Source organism: Cydia pomonella, chromosome 15, assembly GCF_033807575.1.
Source record: "Cydia pomonella isolate Wapato2018A chromosome 15, ilCydPomo1, whole genome shotgun sequence".
NCBI classification, from domain to species: domain Eukaryota; kingdom Metazoa; phylum Arthropoda; class Insecta; order Lepidoptera; family Tortricidae; genus Cydia; species Cydia pomonella.
This window is the reverse complement of record NC_084717.1, coordinates 17,050,862-17,068,548: the sequence shown is the minus strand read 5'-3', so window position 1 is coordinate 17,068,548 and position 17,687 is coordinate 17,050,862. Positions and strand designations below refer to the sequence as shown.

The 17,687-nt window shown below is 35.4% G+C and overlaps 1 protein-coding gene and 1 long non-coding RNA gene across 2 annotated transcripts in view; both read left to right on the top strand.

The window, feature by feature from the left end:
- Positions 1–17,687, top strand: part of LOC133526022 (uncharacterized) — a 577,119-nt gene that overhangs the window by 163,723 nt on the left and 395,709 nt on the right. The gene's annotated exons all lie outside the window — the stretch shown is intronic.
- Positions 10,654–12,966, top strand: LOC133526018 (uncharacterized). The gene has a single exon (XM_061862492.1). The coding sequence runs from the start codon at positions 11,962–11,964 to the stop codon at positions 12,964–12,966; it is 1,005 nt and encodes a 334-aa protein (XP_061718476.1). The 5' UTR covers positions 10,654–11,961.

Genomic DNA, 17,687 nt, shown 5'->3' with positions numbered 1-17,687 from the left:
AAATTAGTTTTAACATCATCGGTTGATATAATATTAGATTTCCAAAAATACTTCTCTTCGAAATACCGGGAAGGTACGGATCTCTCCATTAATGCACCGGTTGGTTTTTCTTTGCGTCAATCTAATACCTATATACAGTTAAACGGAAACATGGTCACCCTAAATTTACTTGGCACCGTTTCGTGGAGCAATTCAAGATTTGGTATTATTGGGATAGGGTGGGAGGAGGTTACCCAAGCTGCCCGGGACGGAAGTCAGTGGAAGAAAATGGTTGAAAAAGGCCAACTTTTTTCAAAATAATCTAGTTTTGAAATCATACACTAAAACTCCTCTTGTTTGCCCCAGTATGAGTGAACTGGATTACAACTTACCTAATACAAATCAATATTAAAATAAATACGTTTTTTATTGGAATGCGCCCCAGAGATCACATATCCAATTGCACGATCGACCACATAGATCGCAATGAAATCCGATGACTTGTGATATTTCATCGCATAATTTCCCTGAGTGTGTCGCCAGGGGAACGCTCGGATTTTCCACTAGGTAGGTATTACTCCAATATATCCTTCAGTTAAGGGACTAATAACTTGAATGAATTTGGCAATATCTACATGACCTACATCAGAGACGTCTGTGCAAAATTGAATATGAAATAAAATACCTTAGTAAAGTATGTACCTATACATAAGTTTTTATTGAAATGGAGTAATCGATTTTAAAATTTAAACGGGCAAAGTAGGTATATACATACTAATACTTTCAGCGATAATATACCGCTTTTCATATACCTACCAATCACCAATCTCAAATTCATATAGGTTTTTTATTGTTTATCTATTTTTTCTTACAGGTGCCGTCAAAATTTGTAGTTTAGAAGCCTTTCGAACATTCATGATAAAAACAGTTTCATTTCAATAATGACGAGACTGGCAGTGGGTAGTATCCCTGCCTATGAAGCCGATGGTCCCGGGTTCAAATCCTGGTAAGGCGATTTATTTGTGTGACGAGCACGAATATTTGTTCCGGAGTCATGTGTGTTTTTTATGTATTTATATATGGCATTAGTCCGCTATTGGTATATTGTTTTATATATTTTGTGCAATAAAGTTTGAATAAATAAATAAATAAATATGTCGTTCTCTGTGTATCCACAACACAAGCCTTATTGAGCTAACGGTGGGACCTAGTCAATTTGTGTAATAATGTCCTATAATATTTATTTATTTCAATATTTTTTTGAACTAGTAGCACTACTAGCACTAGTGGTACTAATACCACTTTTTAGGCGCCAAATCTTAGTTATCTAAATAAAATAATGCTAAATTGCCCCGGCTTGCCGAATTGATATAGTCCATGCGCCGCCATACATGAACAGTTTTACAGCATATTTCTTCATTCCATTAAAATAAGTTTTTGTTAAAAATTTCATTTTGGTAACAAGTTTTTTTTAATTGCCTTGATGAGCACAGGGAACATCTTAGTGCTCATCAAGACAATTCTAAAAACCTCAAACACAATTACGTTGTGTTGTTTTATCGCACAGTTCCTATGGCCACCTCCTGCCTTCATCATCATCCGTTTGATGGTACTATACCTCTAATATTACATTGTCACTCGACTTACATATGTATGCAAATCATTGGAATTCAGCTTCATTGGAAGTCGGGAAGTGGGTCAAATTTAACTTGCAAGATTTGACCCGTACTATCATACATAAGTACATTGCAAGTTAAATGAAAAAAACATGTAATAAAAAGTTTGGCATGCGTACTGTTATTTTAAAAACGCAATCTCTGTGAAGTCACAACGAATGTCTTCTTCATATAAGATTTTGCGGATAAAACAATTTAACTTTTCTACAGGAAACTAGCCTATTCCCGCATTGAACCACTATCGAAGCTATCAAAGTGTCGACAGAATGACCGATCATTACAACCGAACGCACGTGAATGGCCGCTTTATCTGGCTAAAGTGGTTTCTGCTCCTGTGAGTGCCTCTTTGACGGTGTAAAGCGGACTATGGATGGGGCGATTGCAATTTACATCCTTGATGGGATAATAGGCATACGGGGTGTTGAATTAAAATGGGGCAGGGAGAAAAAATACAGACTGAGAGAAACTTAATCTTGTTTTTACGAACTTGTTTTTGTTAGCTTTACATTTTAGGATTTAACGAATTTTTTGCTGATGCAATAAAAAATAACGTGTCACAGATACACTTGAAAATGGTAAATGATTGAATATTGGCAGTAAGTTTGTCCACAATTTTGTTTGCTACGGTGTCCGTTATTATAGTGTATTTTTGATCACCGGCAATTGCCGACTTGTATTTGTTGCCTATGAAAAGTACGCAATGAGGAAAGCAAAAGTTTTTTTGCACAAGAGCCATGTAAAGTGGTCATTTCTATAGAAATATCGGTCTAAAGAGACTTTTTTTTTACTTTAGTGTGTATTTAACTGCATTATATCTGATGACGGTTCAGGTTTCGTCAAAAAAATTTTACCTATAAGCCTATGAGTAATATATTATGCTGAAGCGATCGACATCAAAATCAAAGTGATTTGTTAAGATTTAGTAAGTGGAAACCGTTTTTCCCGAAATGGAGTTTCATAAAAAAAGTACCGTTATTTCGTTACGATCGCAAAGCTATTCTTCCCTCTTAATTCGGCAACGGCCAAAATACTGGACGTAACCCTTGAGCCTCTTTTTATACTTTTTTCTTAACAAGACCAGAATCATCGCTACTATTGAGCGCCGAGGAGTTTCGAACTCACGACCTTCTGTATTTTTTGTCGATTTTAGTGTTAATGATTGAACACATACACATGTCTCACTTTCTCATCTCGTCGGTTATATCTATAGATGCTGCTTTAGGACCCAGGGTGCGCCTTACTACCTTTTTTCCTCTTCATCCGGCTTTAAAAAAAGGACTTCTCTTTGTAAGACCAGACGTTTTATCCGTGCAAGATGCTTAGCCAACATGCTAATCGTTCATGCACTGTAGCGTAGCGTAGTCATCTCTCTATCACTCTTCTATATTCGTGCGTCTATGACAGTTGCGTTTCGTTCGCTACGGAGCGTTGACGATTGGCACGTTGGTTTGGTACCCAGGAGCCGTGTCCATAGCATGACAATCGTATATGCGAGACAATCGAATATAGAACTAACACAACAACAACACAAACATAAACAGGGGGGAAGGGGGGGTAAACATGAACAGGGGAAGCGATTTTATTTTTTTGGTGACTTAATTTTTTGTACCACATTTTGATAAAATTTGGTACGTTTAAAGAGCTCTTCACTCTGCTCGAAATAAACACGAAATCCCAATTTGGGATAAAAAAATGTATGTTTTTCCGTTAGGTTACGAATACATACGTTTTCGTAACTCAGTGGAAGATTTTGTTGCCGGATTTACCAAAGCGTGGCTGTATCAGCGAGGGCCGCGTTCCCACTTCCTATGTCTTAACGACAATAACCGTCCCGTCCAAAGAAAATATAAACACTAAGTTGTGCCGCCCTTATATGTTAACATCTGCGTTTAAATATACAAGCCATGACAGGACGATTACTGTTATCGTGTTCGCGTCATCTGTCATGTAAACCTGCATTTAAATGTACAGTCAAGGTATTAAATATCGATACGGACAAAGTGACAAAAATATGTACACACTACCTTAAGGGGTCATCCATTAATTACATCACACGTTTAGGGGAAGGGAGGGGGGTCATGAAAATGTGACAGGTTGTGACAAGGGGGAGGGGTGAGTCACAAACTTTGTGACGTCACTTCCCAACTAGCAAATTGGTAATAACATCTGAACCTTTTACGACTAATTCATCGTAGGTGCGTCGTAAATAAGCAAGTTTTAAAACGTGATGTTGTATAAATGTCATTGATACCGCACTTTAGTTTAAATGCAAATTGTTCTTAAATCGCAGTTGTACAGACGTTTGTATAACATAGTAATAAAGCAATTTAATCACTGTCGTACAAAAGTTTTAACCAAGACCTTTTCCCGGTTTTACAACCTCAATATGACATCTTACAGCACTTTGGTCATAGACAAGCTTTATGAGTGATTACTGTACAACTAATCATAACATATCGAAAGCTTTTACAGTATTTCGGAAAGAATCGCTATATTAAATATAAAAATTGACAAAAAAGCACTAAGAATTATCCAAGTCTACGCTCCAACAAGCTCAGCATCGGAAAATCAGATAAACAAATTTTACACCGATTTAAATAAAGCACTTCAAAAAAAGAATAGACATCAAGAAGTGATAGTAATGGGTGATTTCAACAGCCAAATAGGACAAAGTACTACCTATGAAACACCCTGGTTAGGCAAGTATTGTTATGGTAATAGAAATGAACGAGGTGAAAGACTGATACAATTCTGTCAAAAAGAACAATTAGTTGTACTCAACACACATTTTAAAAATAGAAATGGGTTACGATGGACTTGGCTATCTCCTAACCAGGAATTCAAATCACAAATTGACTATATATTAACGCGAAACATCGACAATTTTAAGAATTGTAAAGTAGTTAGCAGCTTTAGCTTTATATCCGACCACAGACTACTCATGTCAGAAACATACGTAAAAAGTAAAAGGAAAGCTTATACCACGAACACTAAGTCGGAAGTGAATCACAACTATAACGAAGACGTAGCTGACAAACTCATGAATAACCTAACAACTATTACATTAGCAAAACATCCTCAAAAAATATACAGCAAGATAGAACACGAAATAAAAAACAGCATGGCTTATTTGAAAATACAAACAATTAAAAATCCTGATAAAATTAGTGATTATACACTGAAACTGATTAAAGAACGAGATAACCTTCAATCTAAAGACACATATAGTACCAAAGAAAATGATAGTTACTTACGGAAGATAGATAAAGAAATTAAAGAACAAATAAGTACTGATATAGAAAACTATTACAACAGGAAAATTGAAGAGATTTTGACATCCACGGGATCAACTAAAGCTGTTAATAATCTAAGACTAATAGGGAAAGCCCTTATTCCGTCACTTCATGAAAAGGCTGGAAATAAATCTCAAAACCGAAGCAGAATTCTCGAAATTGCGACGAGCTTCTACGAAGATATTTACAAAGACAAAGAAAAATATGCAACTTGCAAAAAAGTTGTGATTCAACAAGACCCATACAACAATACAGAAAAGGCTCCTCCTTTTATCGACAGCGAAGTTGAGGAAGTTATAAAATTATTAAAAAACAAAAAGGCACCCGGAAATGACCAAATAACTAATGAAATCATTAAAACGTACCGAAAAGAACTTAAAACACCCCTTCTACATCTCTTTAATGCAGTACTAACTACAAAAATAATTCCTGAAGAGTGGACCCATTCAACAATTGTATTACTACACAAAAAGGGATCTCAGGCAGATGTTAACAACTACAGACCAATAAGTTTATCACCAGTTGTCAACAAAATGTTCATGACACTACTTAAAAACAGACTATACAAGGTACTAAATGAGCAACAATCCAGGGACCAGGCGGGATTTAGAAAGGGATATTCCACAACTGATCACTTGCACACGTTGAATATGGTTATTGAAAAATATACAGAATATAACAAATCACTCTTTCTGTGTTTCGTTGATTTTACAAAAGCCTTCGACAGCATAAACCACAATTATATGCTAAACGCTCTTCAAGCCCAAGGCGTAAACGCTGACTACATCCAACTGATTAAACTTATATATAACAAAAGTACAGCCAGCGTGAGGATGGAGGACGAAGGCAGAAAATTTAACATACAACGTGGGGTCAAGCAGGGGGACCCTTTGTCACCATTGTTGTTTCTGTGCGTTCTCGAACAAATATTTAGATCTATAGACTTAGACAAATATGGTTTAAATATCGCTGGTGAAAAGCTGAATGTATTGAGATTTGCAGATGATTTAGTTTTCCTAGCGGAATCAAACTCAGAGTTGCAAATAATGTTACGAGTTTTTCAAGATCATCTGGAGACAACGGGGCTTACAATTAACGAAAGCAAAACAAAAATAATGTCGAACAGACCCGTAGCATCAGTAACAATAAATGGTACAAATTTGGAACAAGTGAAAGAGTACACCTACCTTGGACAACTATTCTCATTTGAAGACAAAATGACAAGGGAAGTTGAAAGGAGAGTTGCCCTCGGCTGGAAAAAATACTGGAGTATGAAACATATATTTAAAGGAGATTTTAGCATCACTCTAAAAAGCAAAGTCTTTAACATGGTCATAATACCAACACTCACATACGGCTCACAAACATGGATACTCACGGAGACACTAAAACGTAAACTTCGAACCTGTGAACGTAGCATGGAAAGAAGTATGCTCAACATAAGGCTGAAAGACAAAATCAGGTGCTCGGAGATACGAAAAGAAACCGGCGTTATCGATATCCTTGAGCACGTAAGCAAAAACAAATGGCAATGGGCTGGACATATAATGCGTCTCAACGACAATAGATGGACGATACGGACTACTGAATGGAGACCGAGAGATGGTGATCGCGGATCGGGCCACCCACGCGCGCGCTGGGACGACGAACTGCGCGCACGATTTCCGCTCTGGCGGCGCGCGGCCCGGGATCGGGAAGCATGGAACGAGCTCGTTTTGGAAAAACGCGTTTACCTAAATGAAATAATAAAAACAAAAGAAAAGAAAAGAAAAACGTAAAATAAATAAATGTAAATTCCATTGTAAGTCAAAAAAAAAAAAAAAACTCCTAGCAGGGCTGGTAACCCATGGAGTTTTATTACCACGCCTCCTTCGTACTCCCTGAAGGAGAGGCCATTTTAATATAAAAATTATTTCGTTAAATATAAATATATTAATCAATGAATGTAAATACTGTAAACAATGTACCTACGCAAGTATTAATTTAATAAATGGCTATTCTGATTCTGATTCTGATTCTGAATCATAACATCAGCTTTTTACAGCTGTTAAATTGCTAAAGTGCCATACAACAGTCATAAACACGACCGTCTTATAGCTAAAAGATAGGGATTACGGCTTATTTGTTTCATAAATTTTCAGTTCTTAATACAGTGTTGATACGCAAAATGTTAAAATTAGATTGGAAAAAGTGGAAGCAGTTCAAAAGGAGCGGTACTTATAGATGCAAAGTTCGTCAGAGTTGTGCTTCTTTACTTACTAGCACAGACTTAACTTCAAAACTGTTTGTTTCACCTATTAGGTTCACCAAGTTCACCAGGGAACCCTGAATTAGGGTGATGGCGGCCGTATCGTGTTGGCTTAAGAGTTTTAAGTCGTAAGCTAGTGCTTTTAATTATAAATGAGTCATATAACTACGCATAGATAAAAATTAAATTAATTTATTTAATTATATATAATAAATAAACAATATTTAAAGGGGGCATTAAAATTTTCTTAGAAAACCTAGTAAATTCGTCGAAAATATTATGTTCGCATGCGTATCTGATTTACCCATTACCCATTTTAGTTGCAGTAATAGATGTCGAGTCGGTTATACTTAAGTACTTAAAATGGTAAAAAGTATAATATTTTTCACGACTTGTTTGACCGGCAATCATCCATGCACAGTACACACAAACAGGTAATTATATTATGATTGAAACTGCTTCGCTATTGCATTTCACCGACTCATTAGTCGTAGAAACGTCTGCATTATGATCACTCTACAAGCAATTGCATTTACAAATCGAGAACTTACGATACTTTTCCGACTAAAAAGTCGTTTAATATATTTTTTATGACAGCTGTAGGACTAAATGTGCTTGCTTATGACGATTGAGTGACCACTCAACGACTATTTAGCCATAAAAACTGCGCCAATATCGCGTCATTTAAACGTTTGTATGCCTTAAATTGCATACCATCAAGATTTATGAAAAACGTTTGTACAACATTTATATGACATATTTTTGCTAGTTGGGTTTAACTTCATCAGTAACCGAAAATATATAAAAAAAATTGCTGTACATTTAACTAACAACTTTTTGGATCGATAATTGAATTTTCAATCCAAATCAGTTTTGGGTCATAAAACTCATAAAATTACTAATATTTATTTTTTCGAAAATATTTTGATAAAATACAAATGATACCTTGATACCTAATTCGATTTCCCGATTTCGTTAAAAACAAAATTGCCAAAAATGTGACGTCATTCCAGGGGGGAGGGGGCTTGCCAAATGTGACTAAGTGTGACAAGGAGGAGGGGTGAGGAGGGGAGGGGGGAGGGGTCAAAAAACCTAGAAATTCGTGTGATGTAATTAATGGATGACCCCTAATACATAGACAATAAGGTCGTGTATACATATTTTTGGCACTTTGTCTGTATCGATATTTAATACCTTGACTGTACAGACCACGACGCACGACTATCTGTCATCACGATTAGTACAGTGGGAATGCCGCCGATAGCAGTAAGTTACATAATGTAAATGCAGCATTAAAAATAATAAAGAATTCTATATGAAAATCTAGAGTAACGTGTCCTAACCTAAAATAAAGTGGCAGTAAGTTTGTGCCGTAAATAATACCGCGCCAGAAAGCTTTTGGTTATAAAAAGTCTGTACCTATATCATCCGTTGACTTTCAAAATATCTTATCTGACTCTGCTTATATAAAACCTACCTTATTTCGAGTAAATAGGGTTGAGATTTAAATAAATGAAAATTGGAGCATAGTTTTTAAAAGCCAGGCTTGTCGGATAGGAGAATGATACTCATATGTGGCAACACGGTTACATTGGTGTTGGTTAAAATTATTTTAGAAAATATCTACCTATGTATGCTACCTACATCGAATATAATTTTGTTTAGTAATCCTAAGTCCTGTTTCGCCATTTTTGAACTGATTTAGTTTATTTATCGTGTGGCATTCGGTTACTAGATTTAAATTTTAAGTTAAATATTACTCAAGAGATTGAGGTTTGCACGCTTTAGATACTCGATGATGGGCCTTTCACTGAGCTTCACGAGGTCTTCAATCCGTCCCTTGGATTTGTTGAAAGGGCATTCCAGAACAATGTTTTTTTTTTGCCGGCACACAACACAATACTATGAATAGGGTCTAGTGTTATTTGGCTGCGGTTTTCTGTAAGGTGGAGGTACTTCCCCAGTCGGGCTCTGCTCTAAATCTGGAATGACATCCGCTGTGCTGTGCCCTACCACAGAAAGCGAGATGACATTCACAGTACCCATACCACCCGGGTCCAAAGGGGAGTCACAGCCCCATGCCAATGGTAGGCACAGTTTCCAACGCCTCTTCTATAATGCTGCTTGTCCATACCCGGCGCAAACATCCCATCCCATGTGGGGCTAGGTCGGTTGTGTATTGTCCCATTGTTTATTTGTGAATAGGTACATACCAATTCATATGGTCGATAGGTACTCAAATACTTTACGACCTGCGTCCCTGATACCCGATAATATTTCCGGAAATTTGTTGAACCCTCAAGGTTACTTGTATTGAGGGAGGGTTGGTAATTCGGTTAGCGTGTTTTCAGAGGCCGGTCACTGATTATTTAGAGGCCTGGGTGATAATTCTCATTGCGAACGAGGGCGAATTGAGTCATTAGTTGAAAAATTCTTCAAAATTGTAGTTTTATATTTAATTTTTACATGTAATTATCAAAGACAAATACCATGAAAAAAAAGCTAACGGAAACTAGATTATACATATTTGAAACGGCGTACTTTTACCAAAACTTTAAAAGGTGAAAGTTGGTTCGATGGAAAAACATCACAAACACATACCTAATTTTCATTTCTTTTCAGTTCTACTGCTATGTTATAAAAAAAAATGAAAAAAAAATCTAATTTTTTTGGCAAAGAAACAAGCATACCTATATTATGAAATATATTTGAAAACTAAAATGTGATTTGTTTTATTTATTTTTATGTAATCATTTAATTCGAGTAACTTTCCGACTCATAGGTATGTTAGTTCGCACTTATAGCTATGTTAATATGTACAAACTTATCACTACATAATTACTAAGGCAGCTATGTTTCTAGAAGTACCTAAGTAGTAGTTAGAGATACATGATAAGAACTTCTAGACACATGCATATCATCACAATGCCCCAAATATGGGCTGTCAATGGACATGATTGGGTTGGGGCTGGCCCGCACCCGGCGCACCTGGGATGTGCATCGTTTGCGCATAGTAATTAAAGAATAAGTATAATGTACTTAATATATAATAAAAGCAAGTTTTATGGCTGCGATGGATTGGTGACTATACTGCTAGGGTATCCAGGGTCGTTATAGCTGAAGTATATGTATTGTTACTGATATTGTGGAGGGATTCGACGAGCAAAATTTTAAGCAGATGAACTTATATTTTCAGAGCAATTCTGACTAAAACACATGTGATGACCATACATTCCGTCGCAAGTATCTTGCAAGATATCTGCCACATCTTTTGTCCCCTTCTAATTTTCTGGGTGTACTGTACGCCTCTTAGCTCTGATGGTTTGTGTTATTTTGTAGGTGCCTGGTATTTTCAGATTGAAACTGTTTTTTGTTATATGTATATTGATGAAAATGTTATATGTAAATGACTTTTTGTATTCTAGAGATACTGAAACTCTTTATCCTCGTCTCTGAGTAGTATATTATTGGGAAGTTTAGACCAGTTTCACTCGCTTCGCTCGCTCACTGGTTTAAACTTCCCAATATGGTTTGGTAAACCAAACCCATGATCTAGAAAGCCTCATATCATGTATGGATTGAGACGATTAACAATTTGGTCTAGACTTCCCAATCGGGTTTGTTGGACCATCGAACGGAGAGCGTTTTACTGTTTAATTTCGAACGAGACTCCGTTCCGTTCCCAATCGCGTTTATCGAATGGTTGAAACTTCCCAATAGAGTTTGGTAAACCAAACCCATGATCTAGAAAGCCTCATATCATGTATGGATTGAGACGATTAACAATTTGGCCTAGACTTCCCAAACGGGTTTGTTGGACCATCGAACGGAGAGCGTTTAACTATTTAATTTTCGAACGAGACTCCGTTCCGTTCCCAATTGCGTTTAACGAATGGTCGATTGTAACCGCGTTTCTTAGGCTGTTCAAGTCTTACTGTAGTTCAAAACGTAATACCTCATTATGAAACAACATTCATAAACAAAGGACGCGTTTGTAATTAATTAAAATATGAAATTCGTTAAGCAACCCCAAACCCTGCAGCTCGATATAGTAGCTTCGAACAGTCAGAAACAAAATTCCTATCATGGAAAACTTTTACCAAACACAATCAGAGCCATAATTTGTGGACCTTCTAATTGTGGCAAAACTAATTTAATGATTGGTCTTCTTTTACATGAAGAAGGGTTGCGTTTTCAAAATGTTTATGTATATTCTAAAACTCTATTTCAACCCATGTACATTTATTTAGACCACGTGTTGTCACTAGTTCCTGACGTAAACTATTTCAAGTTTCGTGAAAGTGACGAAGTGCTTAGCCCTCAGGACGCTGCTAATAACTCTATTATCATATTTGACGATGTTGCTTGTGAAAAACAAAACAATATTAGAGATTACTTTTCAATGGGCCGACACAAAAATATTAATAGTTTTTATCTGAATCAAACTTATAGCAAAATACCTAAGCAATTAATAAGAGATAATGCAAATCTTATTATTTTGTTTAAACAAGACGAAATTAATTTAAGACATGTTTATGATGAACATGTTGGAACCGATATGCAATGGAATCAGTTTCGTGAGATGTGCGCTACTGTATGGGACAAACCGTACAATTACTTGGTAATAAATAAGGACTGTACGAAAGATTCAGGATGTTATAGGATGGGCTTTGATACGTTTATTACTCTAGATTAGTGTATTTAGTGTGCATGTCTTTTCATTAACTACCATTGCTTAATACAATTTCAACGAGGTTGCATTGAAATGAATCAAGAGAAAAAAATAAAGGAAAAGTTACTTCAGTCAGCTGAAGTCGTTAAGAAAAAGGTCAAGTTAATTCGTGATATAAAGACCACTAACGATATGGCATTGGAATCAGTTCTAAAGCCAATAACAGAACCTCTCAATGAAATGGCTAAAGGTAATAAAAACTCTACCAAAGATCATTTTGATGAGGATTATAAGGGTTATTTTAAGAACTATTACAAAATGGATGGCAGTGAAAGGAAAAACTATGCAAAGCGGTTAAAATTTAGTCCTGATGGTAATAGTCAAACTGTTATGAATAATTCAGAGAACTTAAAACGAGGAGATATCTACGATGAAAGTGATAGCACTTTGAATGATAGTATTAATAGTGAAGAGTCAGATAAATCAACTGACACATCTTTTAAGACTTCTGATTCATTTTCTCCTCGAGACAATGTTGATGGGCAAAACATTTTCGATAATTTTGAAAACATACCTTTTGGCGTGCGTAAAGAACATGGTAAAATTATGCTCGGATCTCACGTGGTAACTATTAATAACAAAGGACTTGAAATTAACGGACGTAGTTACAATTTAACCCCTGGCTTAAGTGAATTGCTATTTAAAAAAATACCTAGTTTAGAAATTATAACAGACGAAGATAAGCGTAATTACAAGTTTCTTCTCTTACAAACAAACGCTCATAGACGTGATTTTAACCCTAATAAACCTATAAAGAGTAACAAAGGTAGAAAATATCTTCAAATTATAAAACCCATGTTTAAATTATCAAAAGAGCGTTTAACTAGTAATGAGACCTATACTCATGGACAAGGACTCCCGATTATGAAAAAAGTATGCAACGATGTTTCGTATGTATATTGGGATGATCCAAATGAGCTGGTTGATAGGTTAAAATTACTGATCGCATCTCGTGATGCTGGTAATACAGGTCTGGATAATGAAATAATTTCGATAATTGAAGAATTACATGAATCAGGTGTACTGAACAATATATAACCCCATTGTTATTGCATTGTTCGTCAGTAGATTTGTACCTCTCCATAAGAAATTAACAACATGAATATTGATAAATTCGGTCACCATGTTCACAAACGCTTACGTGTGTCTGAATTTCATGATAAGGCTTTACTTCGCACCGAGAATGGTGATGTTGATTTACAATCCTCGCGACTAAAAGGTGTGGAGTCTCCTATATCATCGCATGATGCAGTAAATAAACAATATGTTGATCTGCTCATTGGTAACCTTTATGACAAGAAAAAACTAGATTCTTTATTAGAAATTATAAATTCACAAATCGTACAACTTTCGCGTCAGTTGAAACTAAACTTTTATACAAAAAAGGAGATAGACGATATTTTAACCCGATTCAGTAATGTCGAAAAAACAAATAGTAAATGAAATTCATAGGTCAGCAAGGAAAAATTTCCCACGTCGTTCTGTCGTGCTGAAGGGTATTGATGATTTATGGCAAGCGGATTTACTTGATTTACAGAAATTTCAAAATGTCAATAAGGGTTATAAATACATTTTGGTTGTTATCGATGCATTTTCAAAGTATGCTTGGTGTGTTCCAGTAAAATCAAAGATGAAATTAGAAATAAGAAGTGCCTTTGAGCAAATAATTAAAACCAGCAAACGAAAGCCTCACCATTTACAGACAGATATGGGAAATGAGTTTTATAACAACGAATTTACGCATTACGTGAATTCATTACATATAAACCACTATTCTTCCTTTTCGGTTAAAAAAGCGTCCATTGTTGAGAGACTTATAAAGACGCTGAAGAGTAAACTTTATAAATATTTCAGCTTTATAGGAAATTATAAATGGGTTGGAAAACCTTTAAATGATATAGTAAATACTTATAACCATACATTGCATAGAACAATTAGATTTAGACCTATTGATGTTAATTTTGACAATGAATTGGAAATCAAAGAAATCTTAAAAAAATCGCAACCTAATATACAATATAAGCCGAAAAAATTCAATGTAGGAGATAGTGTTCGTATAAGTAAGTACAAAGGAGATTTTCATAAGGGTTATACGCCTAATTGGTCGACAGAATTATTCACTATAAAACAAGTTAATAATACTTTACCAGTTACGTATCACCTCGAAGACCAGAGGAAAAATGCTATTTTAGGTACATTTTATGAACAGGAACTGCAAAAAACAAAATATCCTGATGTTTATCTTATAGAGAAAATAATTAAAAAAAAGGGTAACAAATTATATGTCAAGTGGTTAGGACTCAGTCATAATGAAAATAGTTGGATTGAGAGAAATGATATTGTATAGTTGTATTTAAATTATTTTTGGGCTACCGTCTTGTCACTATTATATTGGCTATGAAAGGAAGCGGTCTTCTAAATAACATCATCAATAACCTGCCGTTTGAATTACACTTGCCTGGTTACAATTATTGTGGTCCAGGTACTAAATTACAAGAACGCTTGAGACGAGGTGACAAAGGAATCAACGGATTGGATACTGCGTGTATGCAGCACGATATCGCATACGATACATACTCTAATTTAACAGATCGCCATACAGCTGACTTAGAACTTTATAAAATGGCCAAACAAAGAATGAGGGACAAAAGTGCTGGGAAAGGAGAAAAACTAGCATCGTGGTTAGTTAGCAAGGTTATGAAATCAAAAATAAGGTCTGGAGCAGGAATAAAATCATTTAAACAATTAGTATCAAAAATAAGGACTGAAATGAAAAAGTCTAAAAAAGGAAATATTATCAATCGTGCGTATGTCGCTGCTAAAAAAATATTTCCTAATACCTGCCGCGTGCGAGTCCCTCGTTTGATACCAATTCCGAAAACTGGAGGCATATTACCACTGATACCTATATTTGCGGGGTTATCAGCATTGGGTTCACTAGCAGGAGGAGCAGCCGGGATAGCCAAAGCGGTTGGAGACTATAAGGCAGCAAGAAAAGGATTGGCGGAATCAGAACGTCATAACAAAATGATGGAATCCATAGCGCTTGGCAAAGGGTTACATATAAAGCCGTATAAAAACGGCAAGGGTTTATGTTTGAAATCTTCAAAAAACTAAATAATAGGTTACCCAGACGAGCTCTTACCAATATAGATATTTTGAATCATTCTTCACACATACCGTACTTTAGAGGTGTTTTTATGAGAGATTCTTTACCAACATATCCTAAAGTTAAAGAATGCGCTATAGTTAATCTAGATGAATCTAAAAATCAAGGAACTCACTGGGTAGCCTATGCAAAAGATGGAAATTATTGTGAATACTTTAATAGCTTTGGCGATATCAAACCACCATTAGAATTGATAACATATTTGAAAAGGTTTGATATTTCATATAATTACAGACAGTTCCAACAATTTAATACTGTAAATTGTGGTCATTTATGCATAAAATATTTAAGAAATTTTTGGCAGAGACGTTTAAATTGATGATCTTAATAAAAAAAATGTCATTTACACGATGTCTTTCACTTTATCCATAACGGGAACCTCTTCTAGCTTAACAGCAAATCACTCGCCTGCTCTTCAATTGGAAGGTGAATACGAGTGTGGTCTATTATATTTATCTACATTTAATTCGATACCTAACATAGACAGTAGAAATTGCAAATTTTACTATGGTGACGATGAAGTATTTGAGATACCTGAAGGCTCCTATGAACTCCAAGATTTAAATGACTATATTAAAAATCATGTTCGAGGCTGTACTTTTAAACTAATGTGTAACAATAACACCCTGAAAACATCTATATTATGTTCTAAGGACATACAATTTGGTGGCGTAAACTCTGTAGGTAAACTATTAGGTTTTGGTAATGAAACTGTTCCAGCGAATATATTAAAAGAGTCTCCATTTCCTGTATCCATTCTAACTACGACTATAGTTCGAGTCGAATGTGACATCATAAGTGGATCATTTATCAACGGAAAACCGAGCCATATAATTCATGAGTTTGTACCTAATGTGCCTCCTGGGTATAGAATAATAGAAACACCTAAAAACGTTATTTATTTTCCTGTCACTCAAAATAGTTTAAGCTCCCTTAAAATAAGATTACTCGATACAAACAATCATTTGGTTAATTTACGCGGAGAGGAGATCCAAATATATTTACATCTCAGGAAAAAATGATCGACTTCAATAAAACAGCAGTGAACAATGATAAACCGATCAGTACTCTTGGCGCTATCAAGAAAAGAAGACCGAAAAGCAGGCTCACTAGTGAAAATATATTGTTTCTCAAATCAATCGGTTTACTAAAATGAACATTTTGGATTTAGCAAACTCATTTAGTTATGATAACTCGATCGAAAGTTATGAATACCACTCATACAAACCTTATGTCACAAGTTTTAATTTAAATGATGAAATTCGCATACCAATCAATCAGCAAGACATGTACGTGTTGCCCTCAGCTAGCAGTCTATACATAGAGGGTACCAGCAGCGTGATGAACCGAGAAACAAAAACCCTTGCGTCAAGTGTTTTGTTTACAAATAATCCTATTCTTCATTTCTTTCAAGACATCCGATACGAATTGAATGGAATTGAAATAGATAAAATAAAAAATGCAGGAATCACTACAACAATGAAATCTCTTTTATCTATGAATGAACATGAAGCAAGAATGGCTAAGTCATGGGGGTGGGACATAAAAGGTACTAAAGTTACTCAGGGATCGTTTTCTGTCTCTATACCATTAAACAAAATTATGGGATTTGCTGAGGACTACAACAAAATTATTATTAATTGTAAACACGAACTTATACTTTTACGGTCTAATACGAACCTAAATAGTGTTCAATTGAACCCAAATGAATATATAGATAATGTTACTTTATCGAAAGTAGTATGGCGTATGCCTCACATTAAGGTTTCCGATCGGGAAAGATTAAATTTGCTTAAATATGTGGAAAAGGATCGCGCAATACAGATCGCATTCAGAAACTGGGATCTCTATGAGTACCCGCTACTGCCCAAAACTTCAAAACATTCTTGGGCTATCAAAACCTCCTCTCAAATCGAAAAACCGCGCTACGTTATTGTCGGTTTGAAAACGAATAGAAAAAATGCTTCAGAGAAAGATATATCACGTTTCGATCATTGTAACTTGAGAGAGGTTAAAGTTTTCTTGAACTCTACTTACTTTCCTTATGAAAATTTAAATGTTAGTTTTTCTGATGAGAAGTATGCTATATTATACGAACAATATTCTAAATTCCAACAGTCATATTATAACCGTAGTCAAGCGCCATTGTTAAGTCCTCAGGATTTTAAAGACATAGCACCATTGTTTTTCGTGGATTGTTCGAGGCAAAGTGACACTTTAAAATCAGGTGTTGTTGACGTCAGAATTGAATTAGAGTGTAGTCAGGATATACCTGATCTTACATCTGCATATTGCCTTATTTTGAATGATTCAGTCATAGAGTATAAACCACTCAGTAATATAACGAAAAAAATATCATGAGCTCCGAATGTCTCATCGTAGATATACAAGGTTTCAAAACCTTAAATAATGAATTTATAATTAAAGAATTTGCTCTTAGCACAAATGAATATACACAGGTTTTTTTAATAAAACCTCCTTATTCATTTTCTTACTTAACAAGTAGCGAAAAAAGAGAAGTAAGTTGGATAGAGAAGAAGTATGGTATTTTATGGAGCCAAGGCTATGTCGACTACAGAGAGTTCCGAAG

Coding starts and splice junctions, on each gene's coding strand:
- LOC133526018 (XM_061862492.1), top strand. CDS start 11,962: ATGAATCAAGAGAAAAAAATAAAGGAAAAGTTACTTCAGTCAGCTGAA.